General features: G+C 43.1%; 2 protein-coding genes and 1 non-coding gene across 5 annotated transcripts in view; 1 reads left to right on the top strand and 2 right to left on the bottom strand.

Annotated features, from left to right (window-relative positions):
• Positions 1–4,623, bottom strand: part of LOC106608977 (myocardin-related transcription factor A) — a 72,420-nt gene extending 67,797 nt beyond the window's left edge. The window contains exons 1-2 of one of the 3 annotated variants that reach the window (XM_014207289.2): positions 4,491–4,623; positions 3,511–3,576 (exon numbers count right to left, since the gene is read on the bottom strand). The gene's annotated coding sequence lies outside the window, so the exon portion shown is untranslated. Of the gene's footprint in view, positions 1–3,510; positions 3,577–4,002; positions 4,306–4,490 lie in introns of those variants that run through there. The other 2 variants (XM_014207279.2, XM_045723859.1) reach the window with 2 other exon arrangements.
• Positions 4,624–4,627: 4 nt separating this feature from the next.
• tha1 (threonine aldolase 1) lies at positions 4,628–7,467 on the top strand. Its single transcript, XM_014207320.2, has 7 exons — positions 4,628–5,138; positions 5,480–5,563; positions 5,791–5,879; positions 5,975–6,160; positions 6,252–6,389; positions 6,579–6,771; positions 6,888–7,467. Exons 1-7 carry the CDS (start codon positions 4,847–4,849, stop codon positions 7,217–7,219), a joined length of 1,314 nt encoding a protein of 437 aa, XP_014062795.2. The 5' UTR covers positions 4,628–4,846; the 3' UTR covers positions 7,220–7,467.
• Positions 7,468–7,708: 241 nt separating this feature from the next.
• On the bottom strand, positions 7,709–7,790 carry trnal-uag (transfer RNA leucine (anticodon UAG)). Its single transcript has one exon. It is a non-coding gene; the product is annotated as a tRNA-Leu (tRNA).
• Between the last annotated feature and the right edge of the window lie 12,807 nt (positions 7,791–20,597).

Below are 20,597 nucleotides of genomic sequence, written 5' to 3'. Positions count from 1 at the left end.
TAAGGACAACAAAGTCGAGGTATTGGAGTGGCCATCACAAAGTCCGGACCTCAATCCTATAGAAAATGTGTGGGCAGAACTGATAAAAAATGTGTGCGAGCAAGGAGGCCTACCAACCTGACTCAGTTACACCAGCTCTGTCAGGAGGAATGGGCCAAAATTCACCCAACTTTTTGTGGGAAACTTGTGGAACGCTACCCAAAACATTTGACTCAAGATAAACAATTTAAAGGCAATGCTACCAAATACTAATTGAGTGTATGTAAACTTCTGACCCACTGGGAATGTAATGAAAGAAATAAAAGCTGAAATAAATTACTCTACTATTATTCTGACATTTCACATTCTTAAAATAAAGTGGTGATCCTAACTGACCTAAGACAGGGAATTTTTACTAGGATTAAATGTCAGGAATTGTAAAAAACTGAGTTTAAGTGTATTTCGCTAAGGTGTATATAAACTTCCGACTTCAACTGTATTTTAGTCAATGCCACTCCGACATTGCTCGTCCTAATATTTATATATTTCTTAATTCCATTATTTTACTTTTAGATGTGTGAATTGTTAGATACTACTGCACTGTTTGAACTAGGAATCAAATGTATATATAAAGCCCTTTTTACATCATCCGATGTCAAAGTGCTATACAGGAACCCAGCCTAAAACCCCAAACAGCAAGCAATGCAGATGTTGAAGCACGCATTTCGCTACACCCGCAATAGCATTTTCTAAATATGTGTATGTGACCAATAAAATGTGATTTGAGATAAGTGTTGATGTGACCATAAGGAGCAGTTTCCTGGCACTGGCTCGAGAAAAACCACAACACTCATATGGCCAGAGAGAATTTCTGTCTTCTGAGTGTTCCAGCAGCCTGAGGAAGTCGTCTCCAGTCAGACGACACACCCCAACCAAAAAACCTCTTCTGGACAATCTCTACAGCGTTTCCACAGTGAAACACTCTGTGTCGTCCTTCAGACCTCACATCATGAGGCATTTCCACCCAATTTACCACAACAAAACGTAATTGACCTTTATTATGGTTTATTACAGCACATTGAGTCTGATCGAATCATCCAATCTCCTATTGCATAACTGTAGAACCTTCCCCTCCACCCCAGCACCACAAATGACCTCATCAGCGACCGCCTCACCCGGTGGTTCCCTCACTGATGTAATTGAGGCTATCATGAACTAGATCTTTGACAAGCAGCAACAGCTTCAAAAAGTCAGTGAAACAGGTCAATTTAGAGAGAATTACGTTTAACCCTTTAGTGATATGTGGGAGACAAAGACAGTCCATTGAAAGACTTATATTGTAGGCCACGTTTTCGAGCATGGGGTGATGCCACAATGCAGTAGTAAAAAAGGCAAAAGGTCTCCTGCGGGGACGGGGGATGGGATTAAAAATATAGGACAAAACCCATCATGACAAGAGAGACACACCACAACACTACATAAAGAGAGACCTAAAACAACAACATTGCATGGCAGCAACACAGCATGACAAGATCATGATAGCAGCACAAAACATGGTACAAACATTATTGGACACAGACAACAGCACAAAGGCAAGAAGGTAGAGACGACAACACATCACGCAAAGCAGCCACAACTGTCAGTAAGAGTGTCCATGATTGAGTCTTTGAATGAAGAGATGGAGATAACTGTCCAGTTTGAGTGTTTTTTGCAGCTCGTTCCAGTCGCTAGCTGCAGCGAACTGGAATTATATTTAACTATATTATTTTTTGCCGATATATCGTATAGTTTGACAATATCATCTTTGCGCTAGCTGGCTGTACCTGCACTGAAACTACAGTATTTTTCCTTCATAGCTTGTTCTACATCATCTTTTTAAATAGGGAGCCACATTTTCTTCAGCACTTTTATTTCCATGACTGATCAAAAATCGTTTTCTCATGGCTCTCTCATCCCTCTGCAGTAGACATATGGTGAGCAATATGTTTGGACCATAGAACTGCAATAAAATCACAGTATTGAATCTCAATGCATATAGAAATATGAGAATTGCAATACATATCACATCAGCACCCAAGTATCATGATAATATTGTTTCGTGCGGTCCCTAGCAATTCCCAGCCCTATGCAGTAGTAGAACCAGCGGTGGAAAAAGTACCCAATTGTCATACTTGAGTAAAAGTATAGATACCTTAATAGAAAGTCATTCAAGTAAGTTAGTCACCCAGTAAAATACTACTTGAGTAAAAGTCTAAAATTATTTGGCTTTAAATATACTTAAGTATCAAAAGTAGAAATAAAAGTATAAATACATTTTAAAAATCCTTATATTAAGCAAAGCAGACAGCACCATTTTCTTATTTTTACAATTTACGGATAGCCAGGGGCACACTCCAACATTATTTACAAAATATGCATTTGTGTTTATTGGGTCCGCCAGACCATAGGCAGTAGGGATGCCCACGTATTTTCTTGAAAAGTGTGTGAATTTCACCATTTTCCTGTCCTGCTAAGCATTCAAAATGTAACAAGTACTTTTGGGTGTCAGGGAAAATGTATGGAGAAAAAAAGGACAATATTTTCTATAGGAATATAGTGAAGTAAAAGTAGTGAAGTAAAAGTAATTTACACCACTGAGTAGAACTCAAATAGGCTAAAACGGTGTGTCACAAAGAAATACTTCACAATGTAATCTAAGAACTAAACATTTGGTGGATGATGTCATAATGCAGCAAAACACAATAAATGTCACAATGCAATGCATCACAATGCAATGCATCACAATGCAAGTCAAGAACTCAACTTTCTTGAGTGTGGATGAGGTGCAGCAGTAGAACTTGAATAATGTTGCAATGCAAGATATGGTAGAGTCACAATAGAACACATCACAATCAATGCAATAGGTGGCGTAATGTCATAATAACAATGTATTTTCAGAACATAGTCAAGTTTTGGAGGTGAATGTGTTGTCACCATGTCGTTGATCACAATCCTTGAGCACACAAGTTCTCACAGCAACAAAGATATCTTATATAACACGCAAACATCAATATCAGGTTCATTTGATACATTATCACAAAAAGATATGATCTGGATCTCTGATGGTTGTTTTGGCATTGCCAGCACCTCTCCTGTATGAGGGTTATTGTTGAAACATGTAGTGCATTGTGCTGACATAATGGCATTGGGAAGGGACAGTTCTCTGGCATTCCTCCAACTGCACGCCTACACTACTCTGTGCAGATCTGTGCTCATCACGTTCACAAAGTAACACAGCAGGCACGCCTCCCACCTGGCTAGAATGTGGGTTTTGCATCTTAGAAGTGCAAAACAGCTACTAATGAATAGGAACACTGACTGTTAGCAGTCTTCATCTGTCACAAGCTTGTCTCAGGAGAAATGTGATGTATTATAGCTATATCTATAAGTTACATTCATCAGTGGAAGGTAAATAGAGATCTGGCTACGCTCTGTTCTGACAACAGGAAATTAGTGATGGGACTGGATGTTTAACAGGAAATGTGAACTTACCTGTTCCTCTAAATACTTGAAAACAAATGGGAGGGTTTTTCCATTTCAGCACAGTTGGGATGAGTGCTTTAGGAGAGGAAGGGAAAGAGAGTGTCTTTAGTCCAAGCACATTGCTACAGTTAGGCCTACTATTCATCAATAATTTGTTCCATCCCCATCTTGATGCAGATCATCATTCATGACATGAATACAAACTATTATTACACGGACCTGGTCAGCTATCTATGTATGTGTGTATGTAGATGTATGGTGCAACATGATGGCCTGACAACTTAGTTAAAACGTCGGTATCAAGGGCAATGTGTATGATTAGATAACCAAATCCACAGTTAGCTATTGCGCTAACCACGGATGTCACGACAGCTGTCATCGGCTCATGTGGCAGCTAGCTAGCAAATAACGTATCTAATGTTACACAATACCCTTTAGCAACAATAAAATAGCTAACGTTAGCTATCTAGCAAACTAGCTAGTTACGTAGTGGGAGCTCACCGGAATGGTCCAACGCAGAACTATTGAATAACGAAATCCAATACTTCCACAGCAGCAAACAGAAATTGGTTTTATGCGAATATATCGACAGTAAAGATAGGTAGACAAGTCCACCTTCCCCGCTTCAGACAGTTAGCTACAATAAATAGTTAGCTTAGCATCTAATGCTGGCAGCTACCTGTCAGTCTAGTCACGCGGTGGAGCCTGTAGCTTTTAACCAAATTGCAAGGTATCTTTCTGTGTCGTGACTTTATTATTTAAATTCATGCGTGTTCTCGTTAGCTACTTATCATTTTTGTTATTAATGATGTTAACGAGGGTAAACGCCTTTGGCTTTAGTGGTGCACCACTTCGACTCACAAAGGAAACTTTGACCGGAAAACCCTCCTCTCTCAGCTAGAAAGGCACATCCGTAATTCCTTATAGTAAGCAACAATTTGAAGTTTCAAAGCTATATTACAACAACAAAGTATCAAATATATACTCACATCTAACCACACGACTGGATGAGATGTTAACTGCTTGGGGAATAATATAGATTAATGTATGGCATACATGTATTTGCTTTGTGGCATTGTTTTTGCATGAAGAGAAGTTCAATTCATAGACATTAAACCCAGGGTTAGATCATGGCAATGAACGCTTTCTGTGTTGTGGGCTGGTGGAGTAAAATACATGTTCTGTGGCGCCACCTTCTGGTATATTTATGATCCTTTTCCATTACTCTGGCCTGACAGCCACTGGAGTTCGAATCAATGATTGTCGAATACAACGATCCAAAGTTCACAGCTAAAACAATGGATGAGTGAACTGGTTTTCTGCGGTGCTCAAAACGACAGCAAACATGTTTTTAAAAACGTTAACGATTCTGGCCCGTGCCTTGTTGCACTGTGTAAACCGGGGTGTCATCTCACCAAAACATCGCCATGTGTTCCCCGTGGGGCTTGGACGAGGACCCTCTCGACTCTACTACGAGACCGCTAAACCAGTGGACCCTTCCCTGGCCGGGGCATCCTCTACCCGGACAGTGGACCTCCGTAGCGACACAGTGACCAAGCCTGGAGCGGCCATGCGTCAGGCCATGGCAGAGGCCGAGGTTGGGGATGATGTATTCGGGGAGGATCCAACAGTAAATGGTCAGAGAAATTAGATGAGGCATGAGTTTTGGCAAGCATATGGAGTTGCTTAACAATCATTTGTGAAGATCTGATTTGTAAGAAGGTGCTCATCATTATGACCTGATTATTTTATACTGATCTTTCACCGATCAAAGTTCTGGCCGATCAATAAAAGTATGTAAAACAGTGCAATACCCATTCTGTAGTGAAGTGCATGGGGTGCACACACTGCATAATTCATTAGTGTGGTACTGTGATCTGATTGCACTGACATGGACCTGTTTGTATCATTTTATGATGCATCCTTTCCATTTTTATGAACCTGATTTAATTTGGCAAATTTGGATGGGCATGTACAGAGCTCCAGAAGATGGCTGCAGAGGTGTTTGGGATGGAGGCAGCTCTCTATGTCCCATCTGGAACCATGGCAAACCTAATAGCAGGTGAGAGAATAACCAGCTGTGTGTGTGTGTGTGTGTGTGTGTGTGTGTGTGTGTGTGTGTGTGTGTGTGTGTGTGTGTGTGTGTGTGTGTGTTGTTCAGTTGTGTTGGTGAGAGGAGATGGATCTGCAATGGGTTTACAGCTGATCGTTCTACATGGCTGTGCATAAGGTGGATCACCTTAGTAGTAATTGTGTAATATTTTTTGGATGTGTTTAAATGTTGTCCAGTAATGGTGCACTGCAGAGAGAGAGGAGATGAGATGATTGTTGGAGATCTGTCACACCTCCACATCTACGAGCAGGGAGGGAGTGCTCAGGTATAGTGAACACACACAGATTACACACACAGCCACTGCACACACAAACTTAAAGTGCACACTAAAAACACATGTGATTGTAATGTGTGTGTCAGCTGGCTGGTGTCCACTCCACCATGGTGACCAATCTACCTGACGGGACCTTTGACCTGGATCAGCTGGAGTCCAAGATTCGCCATGGTTACCCCGACGCCCACTACCCCCGCTCACGCCTGGTGTGTGTGGAGAACACACACAACATACAGGGAGGCCGTGTGCTGCCCCTACCCTTCCTGCAGGAGGTGAGTGTGTGTTGTGTATCCCTCAGGTTAGTGCTCGAGAGTCTTGCAGAGAGGTATGGTGTAACTGCTTTGTTGTGTGTCTCGCCCTCAGGTAAAGGTGTTAGCAGACAGATATGGACTGGCTGTACACATGGACGGAGCAAGAATGATGAATGCAGCCATTGCCCAGAAAGTCGCCCCATCTACAATCCTACAAAACACACACACCGTCAGCGTCTGCCTGTCCAAGGTCAGAACACATACACACACACACACACACACACACACCATCAGCTGGAGTTATGTATTTGTGAGACAGACACTGTGTGTTACCTGCTGTATGTTACCTGCTGTGTGTTACCTGCTGTGTGTTACCTGCTGTATGTTACCTGCTGTGTGATCCTGCGTATGCTCCTGCGTATGATCCTGTGTGTTGCAGGGTCTGGGTGCTCCAGTGGGCACCATGCTGGCTGGCCCTCAGGACTTCATTTCCAGGGCGGTGCGTTGTCGTAAAGCCCTGGGCGGAGGGCTGCGCCAGGTGGGAATTCTGGCAGCCGCTGGCAAGCTGGCATTGGGGGACATGATCAACAGGCTGGAGGAAGACCACCGTCATGCCAGGACCTTCGCACAGGGTGGGCACACAAACACACAAATGTACACCTGCAAGACACACACGTGGACGTTTCTATTTCATCATATATTCTTGACCACTCTGTCAACCTGTGTGTGTGTGTGTGTGTGTGTGTAGCTCTGTTGGAGTGCGACCCGCCTCTCTACGAGGTCGACATGGCTGCTGTGGAAACCAACATCCTGCGGTTTCGTCTGCGGGATGCCTCGTTGACCCCAACAGAGTTCTGTGCCCTGATGGCTGGGGTGGGGGAAGGCGAGCAGGCCGCTATGGGGCAGGGGGTACGGGTACTCATGTTCCCCCACATTGGAGGCTTTGTCAGGGCCGTCTGGCATCTGGACATCTCACTGGAGGACACTCAGCTGGCCATCCAAAAGCTGCAGTTTGTGGCCAGGCAACACTCTCAGCAGAGCCCAGTGAAGCCTCGCATAGATTTAACCCTAACATGGTGAGCTGCTCGTTGGGCCCCCTGATCATTGATCTCTCATTTAGAGGGATTCACTTGAAGAACTTTGCAAAGAGTTGATTTTAATTTGGATTATTTTATGAATAATATGTATATTAATCATAACAGCTTTTCATGAATGTAAATACAGGTACTATACTTTATTTCGGGAATATGTTTCTTATACAGACTTATTTCTTAGAGGTAAGTCTTTCTAACTAAGGAACAAATAAATTATGCTATTGTCAACAAGCAGCTGCCCTCGAGTGGACTCTCTTTGAAATGTAATGACTATGAAACGCCACAAAATGGCACTACAGGTCTTTGTCATGGCCGTTCTACCACGAAATGGGTGCGTCATGTACCACTATCACCGGTATTTGCAACAGTCCAGACACTTGTCACATATTTTGTAGTTTACCTGGACGATAAAAAGCATATAACTCGTAATACATTGCCCGACCTGGTTGAGAAAGAAAAAAACATTAAAATATTCTGGCAGCGGTGGGATTCGAACCCACGCCATCGAAATGACTGGAGCCTAAATCCAGCGCCTTAGACCACTCGGCCACGCTACCGTTATAATTTCCAACGCAAACAAAAGGGAATTTGTAGCTATATATAACCAGACCATAATCATTGATCCAAAAGCAAATAATAAACGAGCGTTTCTATTGGAGACGACCCAGACATCGTCCGCTATCGGTGACAAATGCGTGTGTGAGGACTCTGTTGAAATGGCACTCACACTCCTTCCTGTTGGAGGGAGTGATAATGAACAGAGTCCACTGCAGAGAGCTAATGTGCACCGATACCTCGCTAGCGGGTTGGTGGGCAGTGTTCAGAGGCATGGCAGTGAGCGGACGCTGGAGCCCCCATGGAGTGGCAAGCACATCAATGTGCTGGATCTCTGGGCAGTTCGCCATGCACTCCAACAGTTCCTGCACTACATTGAGCGGAACCATGTCCTGGTCAGATCAGACAACACCATGGTAGTGGCGTATATTAATCACCAGGGGGTACTGAGATGACCGCACCTCCGCAAAATGGCTCGGGAGCTCTTGCTGTGGGCTCGTCACTGCTGGCAGCGCACATCTTGAACCAGCCAGCGCACATCTTCAACCAGCCAGCACACATCTTGAACCAGGCAGTGGACATGCTTTCGAGAAATGGCCCACCGGAGGTGGACTGGAGTCTACACCCTCAGGTGGTGTTACAGCTATGGGAACGGTTCAGGAGAGCGGTTTACATCTCAGGAGAACACTCATTGCCTTAGCTGGTTCTCGATGTCGAACCCTCCAGGCCCTCTGGGTTTGGAAGCCCTCGCTCACGATTGGCCCGCAACAACACGTTATGCGTTCCCACCATTTCCCCTGATCACAGTTACGCTTGACAGCAGGGGCGAAAATCTGATATCAACTTTGGAGGGGACAATTACATGAAATTTTCTCAAGAGCAATTCCTGAGGGGGACACCAAAAGTAGTGCTGTAACACATAGCCTACATTGTAATATGGTAAATGTATAAATGTATATTGAGGAACCAAAGAAATAAGGTGTTTGCCGTACCCAAAACTACACAACTACTCACAACAGCAATACCATTGCCTTTAACAAATCTTAGTTCAGTCACCAGTTTAAGTTGAGAGTGGGGGTATCCATGGCATTTTCCAATTATGTTCCTATTTTACAAGTAAAAAAAATGGAGAACCTTTCATAATGTTGCCAAACAAAGACTCAACAAACTTACCTGAGACTCCCTGTCCCTGCATATCTGTCCCCAACTCTGCTGTCTGTGTGCCATCTGTTGCCTGCTCTGCCTAATGACATCATTGTGAAACATTTCCATTAGAATTTCATTTCTTTCTTATGAACATTTTATCAACTAGTCTTTGAGATACTAGGGTTCTTACTTTGCGTTTTGGTGTACTGAAAAATACTCTGATGTCTGTCTTTTATTTTTCTGCCATTTTTCTACCTGGCTGGCTGGCTACACACACACACAGTGTGTAGGTTATTTACAGTAGGAGATGGGCTTCTATCATCTTATCTTTTATCATTCTATTTGGGCTTCGATCTAAAAGGTAGCTAGCAAATGTGAAACGGATTAAAATGACAAGAGTTGACAGCTGTATGAGTTCACCATTTACACAACATATGCTGCAACCTTTTGTAATTTTAATAGTTTCTTTCATATTGGCTGGCTTCCAACAATAGCTGAATTTGCAAAGCTAGCGAGCACCAATTCAGTTTCAGTGGTGTTTGCTAAAATCTTTGCTACCCGGGTTAAATAAAATAAATAAATAAAAGTTCCCTTGCGACAATTTAGCTTTTGCAACGAGACCATTATATATATTTAAGACAATGGTAGAAGAGAGTGTAGTTCTGTTCAGTTTGGACTTCAGTTTATCGCTAACCTTATCACAGGGACTTTGAAGCACTAACTTACATCATCTGCATGCTGATCTCGGAATAAATTGACGATAGCAAAGATTCCATCTTTGACGAGGCCACATAAATGGAATAGGTACTAGCTAGCTTAATAGCTCATATTTGCGCGCTAGCTCTGCATATTCAGCTAGTGTGTGTGCGCGATTGACTGGATTAACCTCACGTCAGTTACGTTCATTGAGTGCCTTTCAGACAGTTGCTACGACCCCTCTGTTACCTTGCCAGTGGATCAAACCATTGTGAGGAAAAGGGTGGGGGGGTCGCAATCTTTTGAAACTTAAAAACGCGCTATTAAGTGTCTATAATCAGCACAATTGCTTTCATTGCGTATTATTAATATTATTTAAATTACATAGTTATGTTTCAGTGATATGGATGGAGGGGGGGTCGTGTCCCCCCCGTGTCCCCCCCGTCCCCCCGCGATTTCCGCCCCTGCTTGACAGGGTCAGTTTTAAGGGCCACTGTCTGCTCCTGATAGCCCCATGCTAGCCGAGACGACCATAGTTAAGCCTCCTGTTGTCCCTCCTCTCCGGGACCCCATAGCAGCTGCCGCTAAGACCCGACCTGCTCGCTCAGGCTCGGGGGACGTTCTGGCATCCGGACCTACGCCGCTGCCAGCTTTGGGCTTGTTCCCTTGAGAGGCTTAAATTGTCATGTCTAGGCATTCAGGACAATGTGGTGAACATGTTGAAGAACGCCAGGGCTTCCTCCACCAATGCATCATATCAAATGCGGTGGGGCATATTCTGTATTTGGTGTGAGGGTCATAATGTATTTTTTGGTTTGTTAAATATATACAGTACCAGTCAAGAGTTTGGACACACCTACTTATTCAAGGGTTTTTCTTTATTGTTACTATTTTCTACATTGTAGAATAATAGTGAAGACATCAAAACTATGAAATAACACATATGGAATCATGTAGTAACCAAAAAACAAATCTATCTAATATATTTTAGATTCTTCAAGGTAGCCACCCTTTGCCTTGATGATAGCTTTGCACACTATTGGCATTCTCTCAACCAGCTTCATGAGGTAGCTACCTGGAATGTATTTCAATTAACAGGTGTGCCTTGTTAAAAGTTAATTTGTGGAATTTCTTTCCTTCTTAATGCGTTTGAGACAATCAGTTGTATTGTGACAAGGTAGGGGTGGTGTACAGAAGATAGCCCTATTTGGTAAAACACTAAGTCCATATTATGACAAGAACAGCTCAAATAAGCAAAGAGAAACGAACATTGACTGAACATTGACACATGGATGAACATTGACACTTCACGTCAATGAATTACCATTGAATTAATCAAACTATAATTTCAAAATGTACAAATAATCAAACTTGTTTGTAAATGTTAGACATCTTAGTAGGGAGGCTTTATTACTAAAAAAGTCCATACCAGATGTGGCCAACCTTGCTCCACTCCCTGATCTACTGTGTGAGCAGACTTCTATTCCAGCCCAACAATAATACACATTATTATCAACTCATTAGATTTGATAAGTTAAATCAGGTGTGTTAGTGCTGGGCTAGAACAGAAGCCTACACACACAGCATACCTCCAGGAGAAGGATTGGCCTGCTACAGTGTAATACATTTGTAGCCTACATTAAATTGTGTGTGACTTTCAACTGTATTGTTGTATACAACATTTGCTAACATAAGTAGACATACAACCCATGGCATTAAAGGATGTGCAAGCAGTCTATTGGGACATTTACTGGGACCTCTTCATCTGCAGACAGGCTTTCACAGCTCTCCATATCTGAAGACAGACATCAAAGAAACAGGCTTCATTTTATTACAATTAGACAGCCTGACTATTATCGCTCTGTCTGTCTTCTTAGTTCTCCTCTCTAGGGACTAAAACTGGGGAATATTTTCATGTCATCCCACAACCTGCCCAAGGTCTTTTGTTTGGAGCGCTTCTGTCAATCTTGAGTAAGGACATGCACCTAATTACACATAGAAGTAGGCCTACCTGGCGTTGACCCCCCCCCTCCATCCGCCAGGTAGGCCTAGGTTACCTGGCGTGTGCGCAAATGTAGGCTTTTAAATATGCCTATTTGGGGATTTACATTTTAGTCATTTTAGCAGACACTCTTATCCAGAGTGACTTACAGTAGTGAATGCATACATTTCATATGTTTTTTTCCCCCCCGTACTGGCCCCCCGTGGGAATCGAACCCACAACCCTGGCGTTGCAAACACCATGCTCTACCAACTGAGCCACAGGGAAGGCCGATAATGTTTCTTATTGTCTTAACTCACCATCACTATAGAGCTTATCAAAGTAATGTTTTCTTTGCCTCAAACAGCAAATAAACAAAGTCTGTTTTTAAATCCATTGAGAATGACAATAGTTCCTCAACGTAGCCTATTTCAAAAATCTTTCCAGTTCTCTCCCTTTCAATAATCAATCAGCAGAACACACAGATCAATAGAAATGGTACGATAACTTGGCACTCCGAATGGAAAAGGTTGCCGACTGCTGGTGTAGCCTATCACCGGCAACTTCAGAAGCATAATGGCAGAATCTGCTAAGGCCAGCAGCTCCTCCGGGAGGAGGAGGGTCGGGAACAGTATTTTTTTAATTCTGGTTAGGCTATATTGATCTCTGGCTCCCTCTTTAGTAATTCGTGTCTTCATTTTGAAATCGTACTGCTTAAAGCATCAGACGAGCTCAGTAGTCTACATATAGTTGATTTTATGAAATCATAGGATGAGTCTATATATGAAAAAATACGAAGAACAGACAACTCTTGGTCCACCAAGTTTTTTTTAGTCGGGGACAGCACTAGCTGATGATATTTCACTTAGCTATAGTATGAAAAGTTGGCTTGCTAGCTAACAACCAGCTCATTAGCCTACACACAGTGGCCTGCTGTAGCCAGCCAGCTAGCTAATAATATATCGTTTTTTAACATTTTCACAATGTATTTACTTACTTACTAGAATATGTTCATGCCTACGACCAAGAAGCAAAGAGTTGTCAAGAGGAAGCACCACTTCTACTCTACATGCTCGCATACTCCCTTAAAAGGGAAATGGTTTCGCTTGAAAAACAAGAAAAACAGGATGAACATTTCCACATTTCTTTATGAATTGTTGAACTAGGTAGAGTAATAGTAATTAGAGTGCAGAGTGAATCGTTCTGTATACCTCAGTGATAGCAACTGCAGCTACCGGGACGTGCAAGGTTTGACTTCAAAATAGAATCCATTGTTCTATATTGTTGTAGCAACAGCTGTGCTGGACTGTGGTCGACATGGATGATAGTTCTGACGGTATGGGTGGGGATGATGAAAGTCATGGACTTGGATGGTCTGTGGTGAAAAGGAAAAAGAATGTCCCTGCTATAAGCGCTGCTGACCGCCATGGCACTTCTAGCGTTGAGACCGTGAAGGGGGTGAAGGTAGTGAACGGCCCTGCTATAAGCGCTGCTGAACGCAGTGGCAGTTCTAGTGTTGAGACCGTGAAGGGGGTGAAGGTAGTGAACGACCCTGCTATAAGCGCTGCTGAACGCAGTGGCAGTTCTAGCGTTGAGACCGTGAAGGGGGTGAAGGTAGTGAACGGCCCTGCTATAAGCGCTGCTGAACGCAGTGGCAGTTCTAGTGTTGAGAACGTGAAGAGGGTGAAGGTAGTGAAAAACAAAAGTAATGACGTGTCGGAGTGGAAAGTTGTAATCGTGTTTGATGCGACCACATGGTCTAATATGCACCTTTTTCGATTACCCAATGCCATTAAGAAAGAGATAGGGTAAGTCACATTAGCCCGGTTTGTTGGTAATGGTAGACCGTTAATATTCTGTGCTGACCATCTTCAGCAAGGGAAGATTCTGAAAATGAAAACGCTCATGGGGAAGAAAATCACAAGTCATGGCCCTGGAGATTCGGCTAAGCTGAGGGGGGTCATTTCTGGGGTTCCACTATCTATGTCCATAGATTATGTAAAATAAAATATATAGGGGGGCATAGTGGTTGAAGCCAAAAGGCTGTTCAGTAAGAAAGAGGGGCGGAGAAGTGAAAGCCTGTCAGTATTATTCATGTTTGAGAAGGTTTTACCTAAGAAAGTACAGATGGGCTTCCTGGCTTTCACTGTTAGTTTGTCCCACCTCCATTAAGGTGTTTTAAATGCCAAAGAATGGGACATGTAGCGGCTCTGTCCAAAGGAAAGAAAAGATGTGTCAATTATGGAGGGGAACATGATTATGGTGAATGTGGGAACAATGTCAAGTTTGGTGGATGCCAGGTGCAGAAAGAGGCTAGAGAGGTTCAAAGATACAAAATCACTCATAATGTCTCTTATGCAGAGGCTGCAAGGCAGATTAGTTGAACTATTAGGCAGAATGATGGAGATAATAGGGTTACTCCTGGAATAAGTGGACCTACTGTAGGAAATGTTGTTTATGTTGTTCCAGACACGGATACAAGACCTGCTCAGAAATCTTGCTCTCACAAATGTGTTGTTTCAAAGGATGCCTTGATAGTTAATCAGATTGACTTCATAGCCTTCATTGGAAAGGTGATCAACATGACAACGTTGTGGAAGGAAGAACTGCCAAGTTGAAGATCATTGTGGAAGCAGCAACAGAGTTTTTAGGAGTAACAGATGTTACTGTCTCCATGATGGTTGATATGTTGACTCCTAATAATAGTAATGATGGAATGTCTCAGTATGATGATAGTTAGTTATGGTTTTTGTCATCCTTCAGTGGAATGCCAGATGCCTTATTGCTAACAGTCAGGAGTTCAAGAAATATGTAATAGATTTAGAGATCAAACCTGATGTGATATGTGTTCAAGAAACATGGCTTAGACCACATCTTGATTTTATTATTTCTGGTTATTGTTCAAATCAGATCTGATAGATCAATTGGACAGGGTGGTGGTTGTGCCACGTTCATAAGAGAAGGTCTTGTATAGAGAGATATGGTGCTGCGACTTCAATAGTTTATGGGGAAGCACACATACAGATGCTAATGGTACTATTGTGGAAGATATGATGGAATCAAGAACATTAGTATGTCTTAACGATGGATGTGGTACAAGAGTTGATGTTAGAGGGGTTACATCCTACCTGGACCTCACAATGGCTTCCAACTCTATTGCATCAATGTGTGAATGGAATATAATGAATGATTCTACTGTTGGAAGTGATCATTTCCTGATTTTGTATACCATGAACTGTGATGTTACTATTGCAGATAGGGCACCATTCAGAAGATGGTGATTTCATAAAGCGGACTGCGAAAAGTTTGGTGATCATTGCTCAAAGTTTGTTGGAGAGTTGTCTTTAGAGAGGCCGGTTGATATATGTGCTGCCTTTGTGACCACTGATTTTGAGTGCTGCAAAATGATATGTACCAGTGAGTGAAGTGGGTGAGAAAAGGAAGGTGGTTCCTTGGTGGACTGAAGAGTGCACTGCGGCTATTCAAGAAAGAAATAGGACTTACAGAGTGTTGCGTAGGAATATGACTCCTGAGAATCTAGTTGATTTCCAAAGGAAGAGAGCTTTAGTACGTAGGGTCATTAAGTCTGCCATAGAGAAATGCATGGAGACAGTTCTGCTCTACAATAGGCAGGGGTACTGAGCTGGGGGATGTATGGTCTATGTTGAAGTTGACTGGAAGAAGAAAGTCTGTTGAATCCTAAGATGCTGGGTTCTTTGGTAAGGGGTACTGGTCCACATCCACCCATGCATTTACAGTCACCCCCATGTATCTTTGGAACGTAAACTATAGGCGCTGCCCATTCACTGTATTCTATGGGTGTGATCACTCCTTGTTTTTCTAGCTCTGTAAGCTGTTTGTCTACTGCCTCTCTGAGTGCATAAGGCACAGGTCTCACAGGTCTAGCCTTACAGGTTTAGCCTTACAAAACTTTGGAACAGCTTTCTCTGACACTTGAATTTTGGCTTTAATAACTCCCTTTACCACACCCAGTTCACCACTAAACAACTCAGCATATTTATCGCACAGCTGCTGGGTCTGACACATGGTTCACTCTTGACCAATCTAATTTGAGGTGCTGGACTTCCTGACGGGCCGCCCCCAGGTGGTAAGGGTAGGTAACAACACATCCGCCATGCTGATCCTCAACACAGGGGTCCCTCAGGCGTGCATGCTCAGCCCCCTCCTGTACTCCCTGTTCACTCATGACTGCACAGCCAGGCACGACTCCAACACTACCATTAAATTTGCCGATGACACAACAGTGGTAGGCCTGATCACGACAACCACGAGACAGCCAATAGGGAGGTCAGAGACCTGGCCGTGTGGTGCCAGGACAACAATCTCTCCCTCAACGTGATTAAGACAAAGGAGATGATTGTGGACTACAGGAAAAAGAGGACCGAGCACGCCCCCATTCTCATCGACGGGGCAGCAGTGGAGCAGGTTGAGAGCTTCAAGTTCCTTGGAGTCCACATCACCAACAAACTAACATGGTCTAAGCACAACATGACAGTCGTGAAGCGGGCACGACAAAACCTATTCCCCCTCAGGAGACTGAAAAGATTTGGCATGGGTCCTCAGATCCTCAAAAGGTTCTACAGCTGCACCATCGAGAGCATCCTGACTGGTTGCATCACTGCCTGGTATGGCAACTGCTCGGCCTCCGACCGCAAGCCACTACAGAGGGTAGTGCGAACTGCCCAGTACATCACTGGGGCCAAGCTTCCTGCCATCCAGGACCTCTATACCAGGTGGTGTCAGAGGAAGGCCCTAAAAATTGTCAAAGACTCCAGCCACCCTAGTCATAAACTGTTCTCTCTGCTACCAAGTCGAGGTTCAAGAGGCTTCTAAACAGCTTCTACCCCCAAGCCATAAGACTCCTGAACATCATTGCCCCCCCCTTTCCACACCACTGCCACTCTCTGTTGTCATCTATGCATAGTTACTTTAATAAACTCTACCTACATGTACATACTACCTCAACTAACTGGTGCCCCCGCACATTGACTCTGTACCGGCACCCCCCTGTATATATTGTTCGTTTTTACTGCTACTCTTTAATTACTTGTTACTTTTCTCTCTTATTCTTATCTGTATTTTTTTAAACTGCACTGTTGGTTAGGAGCTCGTAAGTAAACATTTCACTGTAAAGTCTACACCTGTTGTATTCGGCGCATGTGACTAATAAAATTTGATTTGATTTTAATCCAGTTCCTCCCCATTAGCGTAGGACCCTTGCCTTTTGACACTAATAGAGGTAGTGGTAACACCTGAGCACCACATTTCACTTTAATCTCCAGCTGTCCCAGTAACTGAATAGGCTGAGCTGAGTAAGTTCTCAAAACAACATCACATGGTTGCAGTTTATGCTTCTTAAATCTGCTGTTGTACAGCTTCTCTGAGATAACAGACATGGCATCCCCAGTATCTACGTCCATCTTTATCTTTTCCGTTACATTTCACTATGACCATGTACGGTTTCACATACTCACGATCACTACACACAGTTAAAAAGTCCCAAGTCTTTTTCTGACTGGTGATTTCCGACTTTGCTGGAGCCTGCAGGCAATATCAGTTCTGCCTCCTCAACTTGATTTGTTGTCAAGTAGCCTGTCCCCTTCGCTGGATTAGAGTGCGCTGTTTGAGAGCGTTGCTTAGAAAACGCGCTGCTCCCTGCAGACACTCTTGGCACAAGAAAAGGGCAAGCAGTGAAGAACAAACACCATTGTAAATACAACCCATATTTATGTTTATTTTCCCTTTTGTACTTTAACCATTTGCACATCGTTACAACACTGTATATATACATACTATTACATTTGTAATGTCTTTATTCTTTTGGAACTTCTGTGAGTGTAATGTTTACTGTCCATTTTTATTGTTTATTTCATTTTGCATATTATCTACTTCACTGGCTTTGGCAATGTTAACATATATTTCTCATGCCAATAAAGACCCATGAATTGAATAGAAGCTCTCCCCCTGTAAGCCCTTTCAAGACGTCCAGTCTTCTGGCTCCGCATTGGAACTCCTTGTAACGGCAGGTCTGCTGTGAATGTCCTGTCCCCAAACAGTGAAAACAGGGCTTTGACTTCTCTCCCCTCTGGTCTGACATCCACTGTTTTGTGGTCAACTGATCGGTTCTCAACTGAGTCAGTGTCTACTGGAATTTATGGATACTCTGGGCTGCGCACTCGAAGTTGTTGACAATGTTGTAACACCCTGGCCATAGAGAGGGGTTTTGTTCTTTATTTTGGTTAGGCCAGGGTGTTAAATTGGGTGGGCGTTCTATGTTCATTTTTCTATGTTTTTGTATTTCCTTGTTTTGGGCCGTGTGTGGCTCCCAATCAGGCACAGCTGTAGTTCGTTGTTGCTGATTGGGAGTCACACATAAGGAGCCTGTTTTTCCTTTGGGTTTTGTGGGGGATTGTTTCTGTTTAGTGTTGCACCTGACAGGACTGTTTGGCTGTCGGTTTTCTTGTTTTGTGTGTATAGCGTTCTTACGTTTATTAAAATTCAAAGATGAACACTAACTTCGCTGCACCTTGGTCTACTTCCACAGACAGCCGTTACAAATGTCCAATATTTTTGCCCATGTTAAATTCTCCCCATATGCCGCGCTTAACATCTTGCCACGCAGATCCTTATTGGCAACTCCATAAACTAGCTGGTCCCTCAACTGCTCCCAAATCTTTCAGCAGAGCAAACATCTTTGAACCCACGACTTATGGAAACACCGCTCTTCTGCGATCGTCAGCTATCTCGTATGTGCTGAAGCTCTTGTTAGCCTCCTGGAAACACATCTTCTATGAGGTTTAACGGCGGTTGGCATCCAATTTGTTGCATTACCACCACCTACTAGACTGGAGTACAACTCCTTATACATTGCTTGAAAAACTAACTAACTAAATAAATACCCTACCATCTAACACTACACTCACTCATTTCAAAATTATATCAAATAAAATTAACACCACCCTACTCCACTAATTAAATGTATTTAGTCCTACCTCAGGCCAACAACCTGAAAGGATGGGACACCACTTAAGAAACCCTGTAACTCTTCTGATGTCAAGTCTCGCACACCCATATAGCTCTCTGCAGCTGCCACCACAACCTCCATTTTCTGAGACTTCCGATCCATCCCTGCAGTACAATTGATAACCATTGCTATAAATGCTAAAAATCCAATCTTCCTAAAACTTATATCACTTTTTGGTCTATTCCTCTGTTCTGGTATGTCTACTACTCTCACCACTCCTCCCCCTTAACCAATCTTCCTCTACTTTCTTCACTGCCTCAGCATATGACAACTTCTGCACTACTCTAACCCTGGAAACCTCAACCTGCCTCTCTCGCACAGGATATTTCTGATCCCCAGCTCCATGGGCACCCCTACAATTAACATATTCCACTACTTTCCCAATACTACACATTCCTTTGTCTCATGCCCTTCTGCACATTTCTCACACCTTGGACCCTCCCTCCTACACACTGCTGCCACATGCCCATAAGCTTGACACTTGTAACATCGTAATATATTCCGCACATACGCTCGTACAGGATAACTTATATATCCTAATATTACTTTGTCGGGCAAAGACTCAACTTCAAAACTCAAAAGAACAGACAATGAATCTCCTGTTTCCCCAGTCTCGCCACCCTGTCTGTATCGCATCAAACGACGATCATCACATACACCGGGAATCTTTCCCCTCAGCTGGTCAACTTTTATATTTACCGCTACCCCAGTTATCACTCCTTTCATTGGTGCCCTTTTCTTGAGAACGAAACAATTCACTTTTCTTGCCCCCATTCGTTTTACTCCAAGCGCATTCTCCCTCTGACCAGCAGAAACACAAACAATTATCACAAGACCACTTCTGGTTACCCTCACCGATTCCACATGACCCAACTCTTTTTTCACCCACCGTGAAACCACAAATGGATCAGCCAAAAGGCAAGAGTCCACTTTTTCCATAAACTTCACTCCTACTGTCACAGACTCTTCTTTTCCTGATCTTGGAGCATACCTCAGTCTCCGATAACTTCACTGCACCTACCACCTCCGATACTTCACCCTTCTCCTGTCTTCAGCTCCCTCCGCTTACACTTTCTACCATTCTTCTTTAACAAACCATCTCCCTTTTTTCCCACCATTTTTATCCAACTCAAGCTCACCTGCATCTTCCCTCTCTCTCTTAGACCTCTTCTCCCTCTCTTTTTCCCTCCATTCCTCCTCCGTTTTCCAAGTATACGTCTCCTTATGATAATACTGCTGCCCCACTCCTGACACCCATCTAGTTTGTGCTTTCTCTAGGGACTCCATTTCCACCTCCTGGAAACACAAACAGGTTTTACTACTGAAAAGTGTCATAGCTCTCATTAGCCCACGCACCGTTTCTTCCCAGCTGAGCAGCTAATTTACTAACTTTAGTACTAGCTAACTTTCTAGCTCGTTCACTCGGTTGGTCATCAGTAGTCTGAGGATTTTGCCTCAGAATTCTGTTATCCTCCTTGCCAGTTGTTGCATCCTAAGGTACTGGACCGTGGTAAAAACAGTTTCAGGTTGGATATTCAACGGATATGCGAGCTTTCAAACCACTTGAGCCACAGACTCCAAATATGATGATGTTTGAAAAATTGCGCACAACATTACACAGGTCTTATTTTCACAATTTGGACATTAATTTGCTTTCCAAAGCTAATAAACATGTGGAAATGTGAGCAGCATTGTGTATTCCTAGTTTAATTAGTTAGGGAGTATAAACAACGTACACACATTTTTTTACATTCAAATTTCAATAGCTCCTTGATCATGTGACCTACTTGACTCAAACAAGGTTCAGATGTCCACTGCCTATCCTTCTATACTGCACACTCTTTAGTTTGTCCATTTTCATCTCACACGATTTTACATTAATGTTTCAAAATGTTACATTTCAATAGCCCCTTGGTCATGTGACCTACTGACTTCAAACAA

The sequence above is a fragment of the Salmo salar genome, chromosome ssa01, assembly GCF_905237065.1.
Source record: "Salmo salar chromosome ssa01, Ssal_v3.1, whole genome shotgun sequence".
Lineage (NCBI taxonomy): Eukaryota > Metazoa > Chordata > Actinopteri > Salmoniformes > Salmonidae > Salmo > Salmo salar.
The sequence above is the reverse complement of the archived record's forward strand: the minus strand, read 5'-3'. Positions and strand labels throughout refer to the sequence as shown.

Bases quoted from the DNA above. Each gene is read 5' to 3' on its own strand.
- tha1 (XM_014207320.2), top strand. From the start codon at position 4,847: ATGTTTTTAAAAACGTTAACGATTCTGGCCCGTGCCTTGTTGCACTGT. The intron at 6,161-6,251 runs GTGAGTGTGTGT...TCTCGCCCTCAG, and splicing joins CCCTACCCTTCCTGCAGGAG to GTAAAGGTGTTAGCAGACAG. The intron at 6,390-6,578 runs GTCAGAACACAT...TGTGTGTTGCAG, and splicing joins TCAGCGTCTGCCTGTCCAAG to GGTCTGGGTGCTCCAGTGGG.